Source organism: Elephas maximus, chromosome 9 (genome assembly GCF_024166365.1).
Source record: "Elephas maximus indicus isolate mEleMax1 chromosome 9, mEleMax1 primary haplotype, whole genome shotgun sequence".
Taxonomy (NCBI): Eukaryota; Metazoa; Chordata; class Mammalia; order Proboscidea; family Elephantidae; genus Elephas; species Elephas maximus.
In genome coordinates this window covers 71328686-71342303 of record NC_064827.1, presented here as the reverse complement: position 1 = coordinate 71342303, position 13618 = coordinate 71328686, and the positions used below count along the sequence as shown (strand labels likewise).

At 46.5% G+C, this 13618-nt stretch overlaps 1 protein-coding gene across 3 annotated transcripts in view; it reads right to left on the bottom strand.

Annotated features, from left to right (window-relative positions):
• Positions 1–13618, bottom strand: part of GSN (gelsolin) — a 69546-nt gene that overhangs the window by 3886 nt on the left and 52042 nt on the right. For all 3 annotated transcript variants that reach the window (XM_049897233.1, XM_049897231.1, XM_049897232.1), the window contains 7 exons: positions 12146–12278; positions 8255–8343; positions 7852–8067; positions 6039–6172; positions 3611–3701; positions 1829–1999; positions 1049–1223 (listed from right to left, as the gene is read on the bottom strand). In XM_049897233.1, coding sequence (XP_049753190.1) covers positions 1049–1223; positions 1829–1999; positions 3611–3701; positions 6039–6172; positions 7852–8067; positions 8255–8343; positions 12146–12278 — 1009 coding nt within the window. The remainder of the gene's footprint in view (positions 1–1048; positions 1224–1828; positions 2000–3610; positions 3702–6038; positions 6173–7851; positions 8068–8254; positions 8344–12145; positions 12279–13618) is intronic.

Here is a 13618-nt window from a genome sequence, read left to right as displayed (position 1 = left end):
CAAGTGTTCAATAGCCACATGTGGCTACCCAGTGCCATTCCAACTCACAGCAACCTTAGAGGACAGAGTAGAACTGCCCCACAGAGTTTCCAAGGAGTGGTGGATTCAAACTGCTGATCTCTTAGTTAGCAGCTGTAGCACTTAACCACTACACCACCAGGGCTAAAACAATAAAAAAAAAAAAAAAACCCCACTGCCGTCGAGTTGATTCCGACTCATAGTGACCCTACAGGACAGAGTAGAACTGCCCCACAGAGTTTCCAAGGAGTACCTGGTGGATTCAAACTGTGGACCTTTTGGTTAGCAGACGTAACACTTAACCACTATGCCACCAGGGTTTCCACCACCAGGGCTAGTGACTACCAAATTGGATATAAAACACATCCATCCTCATAGAAGGTTCTATTGGACAGGGCTTATCTAGACCAAGCTAAAAAAACGAGTTGCCACTGAGTTAGTTCCAACTCATGGAGATCCCACATGTGCCAGGATAGAACTGTGCTCCGTGAGTTTTCAATGGCTGACTTTTTGGAAGTAAGCTCCTCTAGGTGAACTCAAACCTCCAACCTCTCCATTAGCAGCTAAGTGAGTTAACTCAGGGTCTTCTAGACCAAGCTATTCTTTCCCATTTCTACTAAACGTCAAGCTAGAGGAGATGGGCTCAGAGCAACAGCAGAAAGACTGAGGATTGCTGTAAGAAAGTAGCCCTGACCTTATGTTCTGGGAACAGAACAAGCTTGTGGCATTTCTGAACACACAGATTCTAAAGATTAGAAGAGACTGCTGTCCTTTTGAGGCTGTTACCCTTGCCAACAATCTTTCAAGGCGTCCTAGAATAGCCTTCCCTGACCGCCCAGGCCACATTGAGCTCCCCTTTCTCTAACTCCTGCAGGCCACCATCTCACTGACTACATCTCTCATTTTAATCTGTTAGGTGGCAGGCACTGAGGAGGGACAAGGATAGAGGTTCCCAGGGCAGAAGGAAGAAAGGGAAGCCCAACAGCCAGAGTCCCCAGAGAGCGGCAGGCATTCCACCCCCGACTCCTACCTGGCTCACTGCCTTCTGCCACCTGCAAGGGCTTGGACCCCAGTACCCTGAACACCTCCTGGGCCCCCGTCTTCTCAGCCTCACTGGCTCCTGTACCTACCCACAGGTAGGCGGCTGAAGGGGTTTTCAGGACAAAGGCATCATTGGAGTTCAGTACACCAGCCTTAGGAATCACCTAGGAAGGACAGCACTCAATTAGTCAGGAACCAGACAAAAAGCCCTCAGCCCCCTCCTCACAGCTCAGGAGGCCCTGCAGCAGGATTAGCTCTTAGGTAAAGCCTTGGAGGAACACACTCCACCAGAGTAGAGGGCACAGATTTTGAACACCGAAGGCATTAGTTGACTCCCATGAGTCACTAATACACTGTGGCCAGCCAAGAGGATTTCCAAATTCTGGGCTGCATTAACAGAAGCTGAGTCCAAAACAAAGGAGGTGATAGTCTTCTTCTCCTCTAGGCTCCTCAGACCATCCTGGAGGATTATCTCTAACTCTGCATCTTCTACCACAGAAAGAATGGTAGGCAACTGAATGTAATCAGGAACAGTGTCCAGGTTGGAAGGTAGTGAGCTGCCCATTATGGAAGATGTGTAAGGGGAACTGGGCATCCTTGAAACAGGGAGAAGTCTAAGACATACAATTGTGCTGGCAGGGCAGGAAAGCACAAAAAGCTGCCTAACCCCTTCACCCAACCTCAGGACCCTGTGCCCAGACATTGGCTCATTGAGGCTGGGAGGTTTCAGGGAGGCCAATCCTCCCTGTGGTTCAGGTCTGGACGTTACCTCAATGGCTCGGGTGGCTCCAGAGCTGCTGGCCCGGACCTGGAAGAGGCGGGTACTGGCAGGGGCAGTCTGCCCACCATCACGGGAAGTGCCACCCTTGTAGATGATCATGGGCTTCCCGCCAAACAGGCTCATGAGGTGGGCGGGCTCCTTGCCTTGGACCACACGGCTCTGCAGGGAGACAGGAGATTGAGTCAGGCAAGGAGGGGAAGGTATTAGTCCTTCTGTGACATATGGGGCTCACCCCTCCCACACCCAGCCAACATGGCCCAGGCCCACCCCATCCCCCAAATGAAGCCATCACACTTATGTCTTTGTGTGGTGTGGAGCAGGAATAGACAGCACACAGGGACATAGGGGTTCCAGGAAGGTTAGAGACAGTGCTGTTGCCTGAGTTCCCCCAGGGGTACTGTCTGGGCTGTCCTCCTCCCTTGGGGACCTGCCTTGCTGACCCTGAGTCTGGTCCAAGAACCAGGAGAACCCATGTTTGCAAATATTCCCTTAAATGGAAGCACAGGGATTGTTCATGGACATTCTTCTAGGATGCTGACGTCAGCCCTGGGTATGAAAGCCAGTGAAGTGGTGAGATAGAGCTTTCCAGATTTGGAGAGACCCCCTCCTGCACAGCCAGTGGCTCCCCAGATTCAAGCTGCAGTCAGGGGCTGGATGTTGCAAAGGAAGGTGCAAGGAGATCTACACCAACATATATCATATCCGCTCCTGCCCTGTGTGCTCACCTAGTTTCAGATAAGCTTTGTGGCCCTGGCTAATAAAATCTACAATCTGATCGCACGTGTGTGTTTGGTTTATTGTGATGACTTTCTACTCTGACCCACCACTGCCTGGTCAGAGCTCAAATCCCAGCTCCACCTTGATAGTAAGAGCTTGGAGATGCGACTCAACATCTCAGGTTCTTCCTCTATAAAATGGGCCAAGAATGCTACTCCCAAGACCATTGTTGGGATAAAATGAGGTAAGACATCAAACATCTCTTAGTATGCGGCACCCAGAAGGACACCACTATAAGAGTTAAAAGTCAAAGCACCAACCCCAGAGCCAAATCTTGAGCCATGTCTACTCCAAGGGTAGGATGGAAGAAGCAGAATTCTTGTCTGCTTCCCACAAGTCTCCTCCACCTAGCTCTGCTGCCCTCTAGGGCCCCACATTATAGCCAGAGTGACCTTTAAAACCTATAAATCCCTTCCTGTCGGACTTACCATTCAGCAATTTCCTGTTTTTCTCAAGATAAAGGTCAAAGGCCTCACCATGACCTCTGGTATTCTGGCCCCTCTAGCATCTCTACAGCTCATATCATGGCACTTTCCCCCTCGCCCTATATCCCATACTCTCTCCTAACTCAGGGCCTTTGTATAGATTGTTCCCTCTGCCTACAATGTGCTTTCCTTCATTCTTTGCCTGGCCAACTCCTACTCATCCTTTAGGCCCTAGCTGAAGAGTCCCTTTCTCAGGGAAGCATTCTCTAATCCAGTTAGATCTTACCTGGGATTTATATCATTTTCATTCACTACCCACAACAGTGTGTGACCATACATTCATTCGTGTACAGGTTTGTTGAATAACTATGTCCCCACTAGGCTATAAACTCCATCAGGCAGGGCGGTGTCTGTGAGTTCACTGCTGAAGCCAGTGTCAGGCACACAGAAGCCCTGAGTAAATATCTGTTGCATGATTGGATGGGTGGGTGGATGGATGGATGGAAGGATAGATGGATGGATGGCAGACAAACAGACAAGGCCCAGAAAAGGAGTTAGTCAGGCTCACCTGGACAGGGGTGCCTCCCAGCTCCTCATCCAGCTGGGCAGTCAGAATGGCAGATGCAGCAACCTCATCCTGAGTAGACTGGGCGCCCTGCCTAGAAGAGGAAGTGATACTCAGCCTCTCCCTTGCCCTGGGCCTGAGAAACCGTCAAATCTCCACATTACAGGTAATGAAACTGAGATACAGAGAGGGAAAGGGACCCTCTCAAGAGCAACCGGAACCAGGAAGCAAGCCAACACATCACATTTCCAGCCTTTTTTCTTCTTACACAGATCTGAGCATAGAGAATGAATTCGCCTATCCTAAATGTCCCCCACAGGGGACTGGATGGTTCATCTCATCCAGGATAGCCACAAGGGAAGGTGCTCTAGACTCAAATCAAATCCAAGACAAGGAATGGTGGCCATTCCTGGGTAGAACAGCAGGTCAGGGAACAGCAAGTACAACAGGTGCCTGTTTGTGGGAAAAGGCATCAGTAGATTTAGGCTCATGTGGACCACGCAGAGAGGTCCGCAGGGGTGTTCACCAAAAGGTCAACGGCAATTGCTCTGAGAGGTGGGATTTAGGGAGATGTTGGCTGTTTACCCCACATCTTCCTACGCTGTCTAAATTTCCCACAATCAGTATGTTATCTGTATAAACAATTTGAAAAGTCAACGTGCTGATGCAGCTGATAAACAAAAATGCCTTCTTTTGAACTTTGTATCATGCGCATGTATTACCTGCTTTTAAAACTCTGAGCTCTCAAACTGAAGAAACAGTCTACAAAATACCTGGCCAGTGTTCTTCAGAAATGTCAAGGTCATGAATGAAAAGGAAAGACAGAAGAATTATCACAGATTGGAGGAGACTAAGGAAACCCTGGTGGCATAGTGGTTAAGTGCTACAGCTGCTAACCAAAGGGTTGGCAGTTCGAATCTGCCAGGCGCTCCTTGGAAACTCTATGGGGCAGTTCTACCCTGTCCTGTAGAGTCGCTATGAGTCGGAATTGACTCGACGGCACTGGGTTTGGTTTGGTTTTTTAAGCAGACATACGTGATGACTAACTGCGGTGTGGGATCCTGGATTCGATTCAAGACCAGAAAAAGGATATTAGTGGAAAAACTGGTGAAATAAAATAAGGTCTATAGATTAGTAAACAGTGTTGTATCAATGTTAATTTCCTAGTTTTGATCACTGTACTATGGTTGTATAAGATGTTAACATAAGGAAAGCTGTGTAACAGGTATTGGGGAACTCTGAACTGTTTTTGCAATGTTTGAGCAAGTCTAAAATTATTGCAAAATAAGTTTAAAAAGTAATAATCTAACAGGCAAAAATCAAAGTTTAGGATCATATAATAAGAGAAATAAAAATAAAAAGTACACTGAAAGACCATTTAATAAACTATAAGGCTGACAAACATCTTAAAGTTTGACAACACACTCTACTGACGAGGCTGTGGGGAGACAGGTGCTCTGAGACATTGCTGGTGGGAATGCTACGAACCATATCGAGGCAAATTGAGGGCTCTCTCTCAGAAATGACAAGTGCGTTTACTCTTTGACCAATTCCACTTCTGGGAACTTACCCTACAGACATTTCTGTACACATTCAAAATGACATTTGTTTAAGGTTACTAATCACAGAATACTTGCAAGAGCAAAAGCCTGGAATCGACCCAAGTATGCAACAACAGAGAATTTATTAAATAAACTACAGTACAGCCATGCAATGAAACATTATGCAGCTATTTAAAATAACCAGAAAGCTCTCTATGTACTGACACAGATTGATCTCCAGGAAGCATTAAGTGAAAAAAGTAACACACAAAACAATATACAATAACAAACCACCTTTGTGTAAGAAAGGGAGAGAATTAGGAATAGAGAGTCATATTTGCTTATTTTGCATAAAGAATTACTGGAAATATACAAGAAACTAATGAAAGCAGTCACCCATGGAGGAGTGGGGGCTGAAGAATGGGGTGGAATGGGGCAGGGTGGGAACAAGATTTCTTAATAAATACTTTTTTATTCAGTTTAAACTTTTGAACCACATGAATGTATTATCTACTATTTTAAATGAATTAAGAATATTTTTTTAATTAAAAAAAAAATAGGATAAACACCAAAGTGTACACAGCATTTAGCTCAGCATGGGATTGTGGAGAGATTTGTCTGCTTGTTTGTTTCTCCCTACTCACCATACCTCCTACCGTGGACATGTAATATTTTTGTAAGAATAAGTTTAAAAGTTGTTTTGAGAAATAAAACAAGTGTGCTGCCCTGTGGACAAGAGGGAGTGTGCCTCTCCTACCTCAGACCCACACTCCCTGGCTTCCCTCAGACCTGCTCACTCACCGCCTCCCGCCACATTGCCAAGCGCATGGCCCAGTCAGTGCAATCCCTTGGCCCAGCCCCATGAGCACCAGATGGCCCCAGGCCCTCACCAGTTGTAGATGATCTGTCCCTGGCGGCCGCCATGGCGGTAGTTGTACAGAATGATGTAGCTGTCACCACCGTAGAACTGCCCATATGTGGCAGGGTCCACTGGCACTTTGTCAGAGCCTTCAATTCTCCAGATCTGCCAGAGCAAAGCTGGGTCAGTACCCATGCAGCACTACCACCCCTCACCTCCGACCAGCTGGGAAATTGCAGCATGGTGGATCGTGGTTAGACAACAGCACAAGCTTTCGATATGGGACATCACTCAGGTTCAGACTAAAGTTAAAGAATTTGCCCAAGTCACAGAGCCATTACGTGGCAAGGCTGAGATTCAAACCCAGGTCTCCTACTCCAGAGCCTTACACCACAGGGACTGGGCCCTACAGAGTAGGTGCTCAGAACATGGTCTTAAGGGTTGCAGCACTGTGAGAGCTAAGAGCACAGGGTCTGAGTCTATAAGACCTGGACCCAAATCAGGCTGCATCCTCTTAAAGGTTTTGTGATCTTGGGCAACTTGCTTCACTTCTCTGAGCCTCGGTTTACTCATCTGAAAGACAGGGATAATAAGAGTACTTACCTCAAAGCATTGTTAGGACTGAATGAGATCATTAAGGAAAATCTATCAGTGCCTGGCATAGGGTGATAGCTCTGGAAATGGCAGTGGCTCTTATATATTATTGTTATCACTGATATTACCATTATTCATATTATTATTTAAGTGTCTAGATTTTATAAGTCACTTCCAGAGGCAGGGTCATCCCTAGGTAACCTCAGAATGACCCCTGCCACTGGCAGGTCTTATTGCAGAGTTCGGTGACAGTTTAGCAAAGCAGTTAGAGGCCCTGCAGCACCACCTGGTGGTTCTGCGGAGACACCGAGTCCCCAAATCTCCAACCGAAAAAACAAAACCCGTAGCCATTGAGTCAATTCTGAGTCACAGTGACACTATAGGACAAAGTAGAACTGCCCCATACAGTTTCCAAGGAGCACCTAGGTGGATTTGAACTGCCGATCTTTTGGTAAGTAGCCGTAGCTCCTAACCACTATCCCACCAGAGTTTCCACTCAAATCTCTGGACCTTGAAAATTCTTGAGGATAATGGAGTAGTATTGAATCCCATCATCAGGTGACCATCATCAAACCCTCATCACCCAAGGAGGAAAGTGAGGCTCAGAGAGTTTAAGTAATTTGCCCAAGGTCACATTTTTTTTTTTTTTTCACAAAGCTTGGCTACCAGAGCTCTTTCCACACTGCTCCATCTGAATATTTTCTTTGCACTCCCCTCCCACCAAAGTAATTAATGACCAATCTATTAGACCAAGGACTAAAGCAAAAGTGAATAAAAATGAACACTTCTGCTTTTTCTACCACGATAAGTGGAATCAATGTTTGCCTGAGGTGGATTCTACCTCATCAATATCTCTGAACTTCCCCCCGCCTCTCCATCTTTACCATGACCATCCTGGTGGCTATCACTGTGAAGGCTGCCCCAACGCGCCGCCCTTTCTGTGTTCCCATGATTCCCTGTGCTTGTCTCCAACTGCTTGTGGTGGTGGTCACCTCCCTTCCAGACCAGGCACTCCTCAGGGGCAGGGTGGGGTCTGAGGCACTCAGCCCAGGGCCTGACGTAGAGTCAGTGTTCAGGACATGTTGGTTGAAAATATTAAGCAAAACAAAACAGCCTCATCCACCAAAACTGTGACCAAAATCTCACAGAGAAACATCCTTAGGGAAGCAGGAGGTGATGCCCAGGCTAGAGATGCTGGCAGTGAACAGGGGAGAGGCCTGGACCACACCCACCACAAGGCCTGGAAGTACCTGTTTCTGGCCTGTGCCGTCGTCATCCATGCCGTGCTGGGCGGCCATGGCGGTGGACGTGTGCAGGGTGGCGGCGTCGAAGGGCACCCTCTCCACATTGGCAATGTGGCTGGAGAGGTAGGCCAGGCCTAGGCCGTCCGTCTGGTCTGGGTCCCGCCAGTTCTTGAAGAACTGCTTGAAGAGTGGGGTCTCACCACCCTCAGGAAGGATCGAGACCTGGGAAGGGGAGAGGCAGGAGCAGGATGTGACAGGACTCAAGACCCCCTGCGGACAGTGGCCACCCAGCAGGAGTTCTCAGGCGATATTCAGATTCCCAGTCCACACTGATGGCGGGACACTCCCTCCAACCCAACCTGTCACCACCCAAACTGGACCCATCCCTTGCCTGGCCTCCAAGACTCACCTGGGTCTGCTTGGGGTAGCCCATCTTAGAGATGAAGTCAGAGGCCGTTTTGAGGGCAGCCTTCCTCTCCTCCATGTTGGCCTGCTTGCCTGTGGGCAGTCAGGGAGGGAGAGGGTGATAGAGGGTTAGGGGCCTGTGATTGGGGCTGCAGCCTAACATCCAATGGTCCAGGGACTCCTACTCCTGGGGCCTTAGATTTTCACACCATGGAAAGGATCAGCAAAACCTCCCTCCCTCCCCTTCTTAGACTGGACAGCCAAGGTGAGAGACCCCTGGAGCTGACTGCTTATAGAGCTCCAAGGGGTCCAGCCAGCTGTCCTGGCCAATGGTGGCAACCACAACAGCCATAATAATAGCTGCATACATTTATTAACGATATACTTTGTGCTGAGAACTACACAGGTTATATCATTTAATCCACACAACAACCTTATGCAACAAAGATCATTTGTATATTGCCCCCATTTTATATATAAGGAAACTTGGGGAGCTTAGGTTAATTGACTTGACCAAGGCTACTCAGCAAGTGGAAAAACTGGGATTCAGACTCTGCCCCCATCGACTCCAAAGCCTATGCAGTATACACTCAGGCCTCCCTGGCCTGTCTGTCCTCCCCACTTCACAGTCCAAAGCTGTCCTAACCCTGAGAGCCTTCCTGTGCCAGGTGAGCTCCCAGCCAGCAAATGCCAGCCCTCAGTCCCAGCCTTCTTACTGTCAGTTGGCCCCGGGCCTGGGGGAACCAGATAACAGTGATAATAACCATGAGCTCATTCTCTCATTCTTTGCCCACCACTGTACAGTTACCGAAGGCTTCAGCTGCTACAAGGCCATTTTGATGAGAAAAAGATAAGCTCTGTACCAGGGCTTCAAACCGGTTCTAAGTGGTTCAATCATGACTGATGGAAACAAAGTAAAGCTCTGAGCCAGTTCTAACTGGTTCAGTCATGGCCAGTGGAAACAAGGGCAGCTTATGCATTGCATAGCAACCAAATCGTTTGCAGGATAGATTTTGATCTGAGTAGGAAACAGGAAGGGAGCTCCACTCACAGATGGTGGCCGACTGCTTCCTTCCCTTTCTGACCTCTTCCCTGGACTAGTGTGGAAGAGCCAACAGGGGAGGGGGGTCCTCAGAGGACATCTGGGTCAACATTTTCCAATAGCATCCCCCAACCTGTCCCACAAGACATTCTGCAGGGTTTCATGAACCTCTGATACAGGCAGTCCCTAGGTTACAAACATCCGACTTAAGGACAACTCTTAGTAACAGACTGCCATATTTGAGTTAAATACAATGGTTCGTAATAACGAACACATGCATTACTTTGTGACATTTGTGAAACACTGAATGGCTTCAGCAGTTCATTGGCTCAAGGAAGGAGAATGCCATCCACCATTTTAAGTCAGATCATGCTGCTCTTAACACTGTGTTGAGTGTGTAACTTTGTATTTGGCTTAAATTTTTCTCTTTTTTACCCTTGTAATCATGCCTCCAAAGCATAAATCCGATGCAAGTGCTGATAATGCATCAAAGAAAACAATCACAACTGAAGAACTAACCAATGAAGACCTTATGGAACTAGAGCAGCACATGAGGAAGAAGAGCAGGACCTGAAAACTCCAGAACCAAAAGTTTTTGATGAAACAGCTGAAGCCTTTCCTCTCATTGAAGCAGGGACGGCAAAGTTAGAGGAGCAAGATCCTAACACAGAGAGATTCACCAAAGTTTAACATACAATTATGGAAGGCCTCAGCTGCCACAGGGCCATTCTGATGAGCAAAAGAAAAGCTCTGTACCAGGGCTTTGAACCGGTTCTAAGTGGATCAGTCATGACTGGTGGAAACAAAGTAAAGATTCAAACCATTTCTAAGTGGTTCAGTCACAGCCAATGGAAACAAGGGCAGCAAGGGAAGCTTATGCATTGCACAGCAGCCAAATCCTTTGCAGAGAGATTTTGACGCAAGTAGAAAACAGGCAGGGAGGCCCCCCTCAAAGATGGCAGCCGAGTGCACTGCTTTCAATGTGTGTCGCTCTCCATAGGCCTGCCAATAATCCAGTCTCCCACATGGGTCCCAAAATTTTCAGGAGCCTGATGCGGGAGACTAAATTATTGGCAAGACTGTGGAGAGTGACACAGCCCGGATGGCTATCATCTTTGAGTGGGGCACCGCTGCCTGTTTCCCACTCGGGTCAAAATCCAATGCACAAGATATTCGGTTGCTATGCAACACTTATTCTGCCCTTGCTGTCCATGTTTCCATCGGCCTTGACTGAACCTCTTAGGACTGGCTTGAAGCCCTGCTCTGTTTAAACCTCCCTGTTGCCGACTTTAAGAAATTGACTCCAGTTGTAAACGCCCCCTCTCCATCAGCAGAATCAAACCCTGACTCTCCAGCACCAGGTCCATCCTGTCCAATACCAGGCCCATCATTCTTCAACAGTAGCCATCTCTCCATCATCTTCCTGCATCATCCAATTATTAATGTTATTATAATGTTACCTCGCAAATTACCTTTCTGGCATGCAAGACATGGATGGAATGAGACTAAATGTTAACAGTGATCATCTTGTTTTTCTTTTTCCTATCTGAACTTTTTTAAAGAATTGTTTCTTTAATTTTTTTAATAGTCCTTTATACTTACATGGACACACAGATTCTCTCTTCAGTACAGTACTGTATGTAGTTATTTTTATTATTACTGTATTATTATATTTAAGATGTTTTAGTGTATTTGGAAGTGTTTCTTAAGTGTTTTATATGCATAGAAAGGTAAAATGTATACTATACCCAAAAAACCCACTGCCTTTGGGTCGATTCCAACTCATAGCGACACCATAGGACAGAGTAGAACTGCCCCATTGAGTTTCCAAGGAGCGCCTGGTGGATTTGAACTGCCGACCTCTTGGTTAGGAGCCATAGCACTTAACCACTATGGCACCAGGGTATGGCAAACACTTGACTAACAGTAAATAAGAACCATAGGTACCTGTTCCAACTTAACCAACAAGTTCGACTTAAAGACAGAACCAGATCTCGTTTGTAACCCAGGGACTGCCTCTACAGTGCTTCCCAAACAGAAACCAGATCTGGTCTGGTCCTGCTTTTTCTTTAAGTATCTCCAACAAGCTTTGTGCCTTAGCCGTGATTGTCAACCTACTGAGAGAGAATCGCTTTTGTGTTTGGTCCTCAATCCACATCATTAGGAATTTCTCCATATCTGATAGTCTCTCTCATTTTCGTCAGCCTTGTAGCTTTCCGTGCAGCTGATCCTTTAACAGCTTGAAGAATGTTTTCTTTGTTTTGGGGATCATCATGATTGTCGCGTATGACATGCTTAAATCTGCCACATCCCATTCTCCCGTTGGGATTTCTGAACTCTATTATAATTTTATGGGACCATGGATGTACATGCGGTCAAACGCTGCCTGGACAGACCTTACGTAGCGCATGGCTGTACTGAAGTCCAAACCCCAAGAACCTGTGCTTATGACTTTGTTTGGACATAGGGTCTTGGAAGATGTTATCAGTTAATATGAGGTCATACTGGAGTAGGGCGGGTCCTAATCCAATTCGAGTGTTTTCTTTATAAAAGAGGGGAAGAGGCATAGAAATACATAAGGAAGACAGTCTTGTGAAGATGGAGTTATGCTGCAAGCCAAGGAACGTCCAGGGCCACCAGAAGCTGAGAGAGATAAGAAAGGCTCCCCCACAGCCTTCAGAGATAACGTGACCCTGCCAACACCCTGAATTTGGGCTTCCAGCCTCCAGAACTGTGACACAATACATTTCGGGTCCTATACGTCACCAGTTTGTGCTCTGTTACAGCAGCCCTGGGAAACAAATACACCTCCCAAGGTTCTGAAGGCTGGTTGGCAAACCCTGTCCCCGGTACCTTTCCAGACGAAGATTTTCCCATTAGTGCCATGGTCCAGGATGAAGCAGTCCTCTGACCTCAGGGCCCCCTGGGCAAAGGGGTTCTCATCAGCCACAAGAGAGACTGACATGGTGCCCGCGCCATTGGAGACCTGAGGGATGAGGGAGAGAGCCCAGCCCATGAATGTCTGCAGTCACCCTCCTGTGAGACTTCCACCATCTCATCCTACCCAGTGGTGTGTCCTTAAGTCAGTGCATGGGTTGATCCAGATGACCCTACATCCAAAAGACACTGCAGAGTAACACTTGGACTTTTGCCCTCAAGATCTGAGGCCCATTTAGGTTTTCTTTTTTTCCCTTTCTGCTTTGTCAGAGCCACATCTGCTGGCCCACACCCAGGGGTTGGTGTAATGTGCACATATTGGAAACAGCACATTGAAACGGAAGGGAAGATAAAATGCAGGAACATGGGTGGCCCAGGAAACGAATTGTGTAGTTTGCTGGAAAGATATCAACCTCATTATTAAAAATAGAAAAGAGAAGTAGCTGAATGCAATGTGGTATCCTGAATTGGATCCTGGAACAGAGAACCAGGGAAATTGTAATAGTCTGCAGTTGAGTTAATAGTATTGATCCAATGGTAATATCTTAGCTTTGAGAAATGTGCCACAGTTATTTGAAGAAGTTAAGAAGCTGGTTAAAGGGTATATGGGAACTCTGTCCTATCGTTTCAAATTTCTGTGAACCTAAAAATTATTCAAAAAAAACAGTTCATTAAAAAAAAAAACTTTAAAAAAAGAAAAGTGTATCATACTTGCCAAAATTCAAAAGACTGACAATACCCAGAGGGCTCTGTGTAAGGAGGCACTTTCATATGCCTGGTGATGGTAACTTGGGATCCCTTCTGGAGTGCAGTTTAGCAATTGGTATCAGAACTTTAAATGGTAATTGTTCTATATTTATTGAACACTTACCATGTGACAGTCACTGTTATCAGCAATTCATATACCTCGTTTAATCCTTGCAACAACCCTATGATGGTTCTATTACCATTCGCATTTTATCCATAAGGAAACCAAAGCACAGAGGGGCTAAGTAACTTGCACAGCTAGGAAGTACCAGAGCTGGGATTTGAACCCAGGCAGTCTGACTCCAGACCAGTATTTTTAGTCATTGACGCATTCTCATTATATGGTCTGTGATTCAATAATCCCATGTGTAGGAACTTGCCCTAATGCCACACTTAGTGCACAAGAGGGATTGTTTCAGTGGGGAAAGGTGGAAACATCTTAATGTCCATCAATTAGGGACCTGCTTAAATTCTTACATTTATAAAATAGAATACTATACATCTGTTAAAAAAGGAACATGTAGATCTCTATTTGTAAACATAGATATTCCTGACTATGTTGTGAGGGAAAAAAAAAAAAAGCCACAGAGAATAGCTTCAATAGTTTGGATCCATTCACAGGTGTAGAGATGGAAAAGTGTA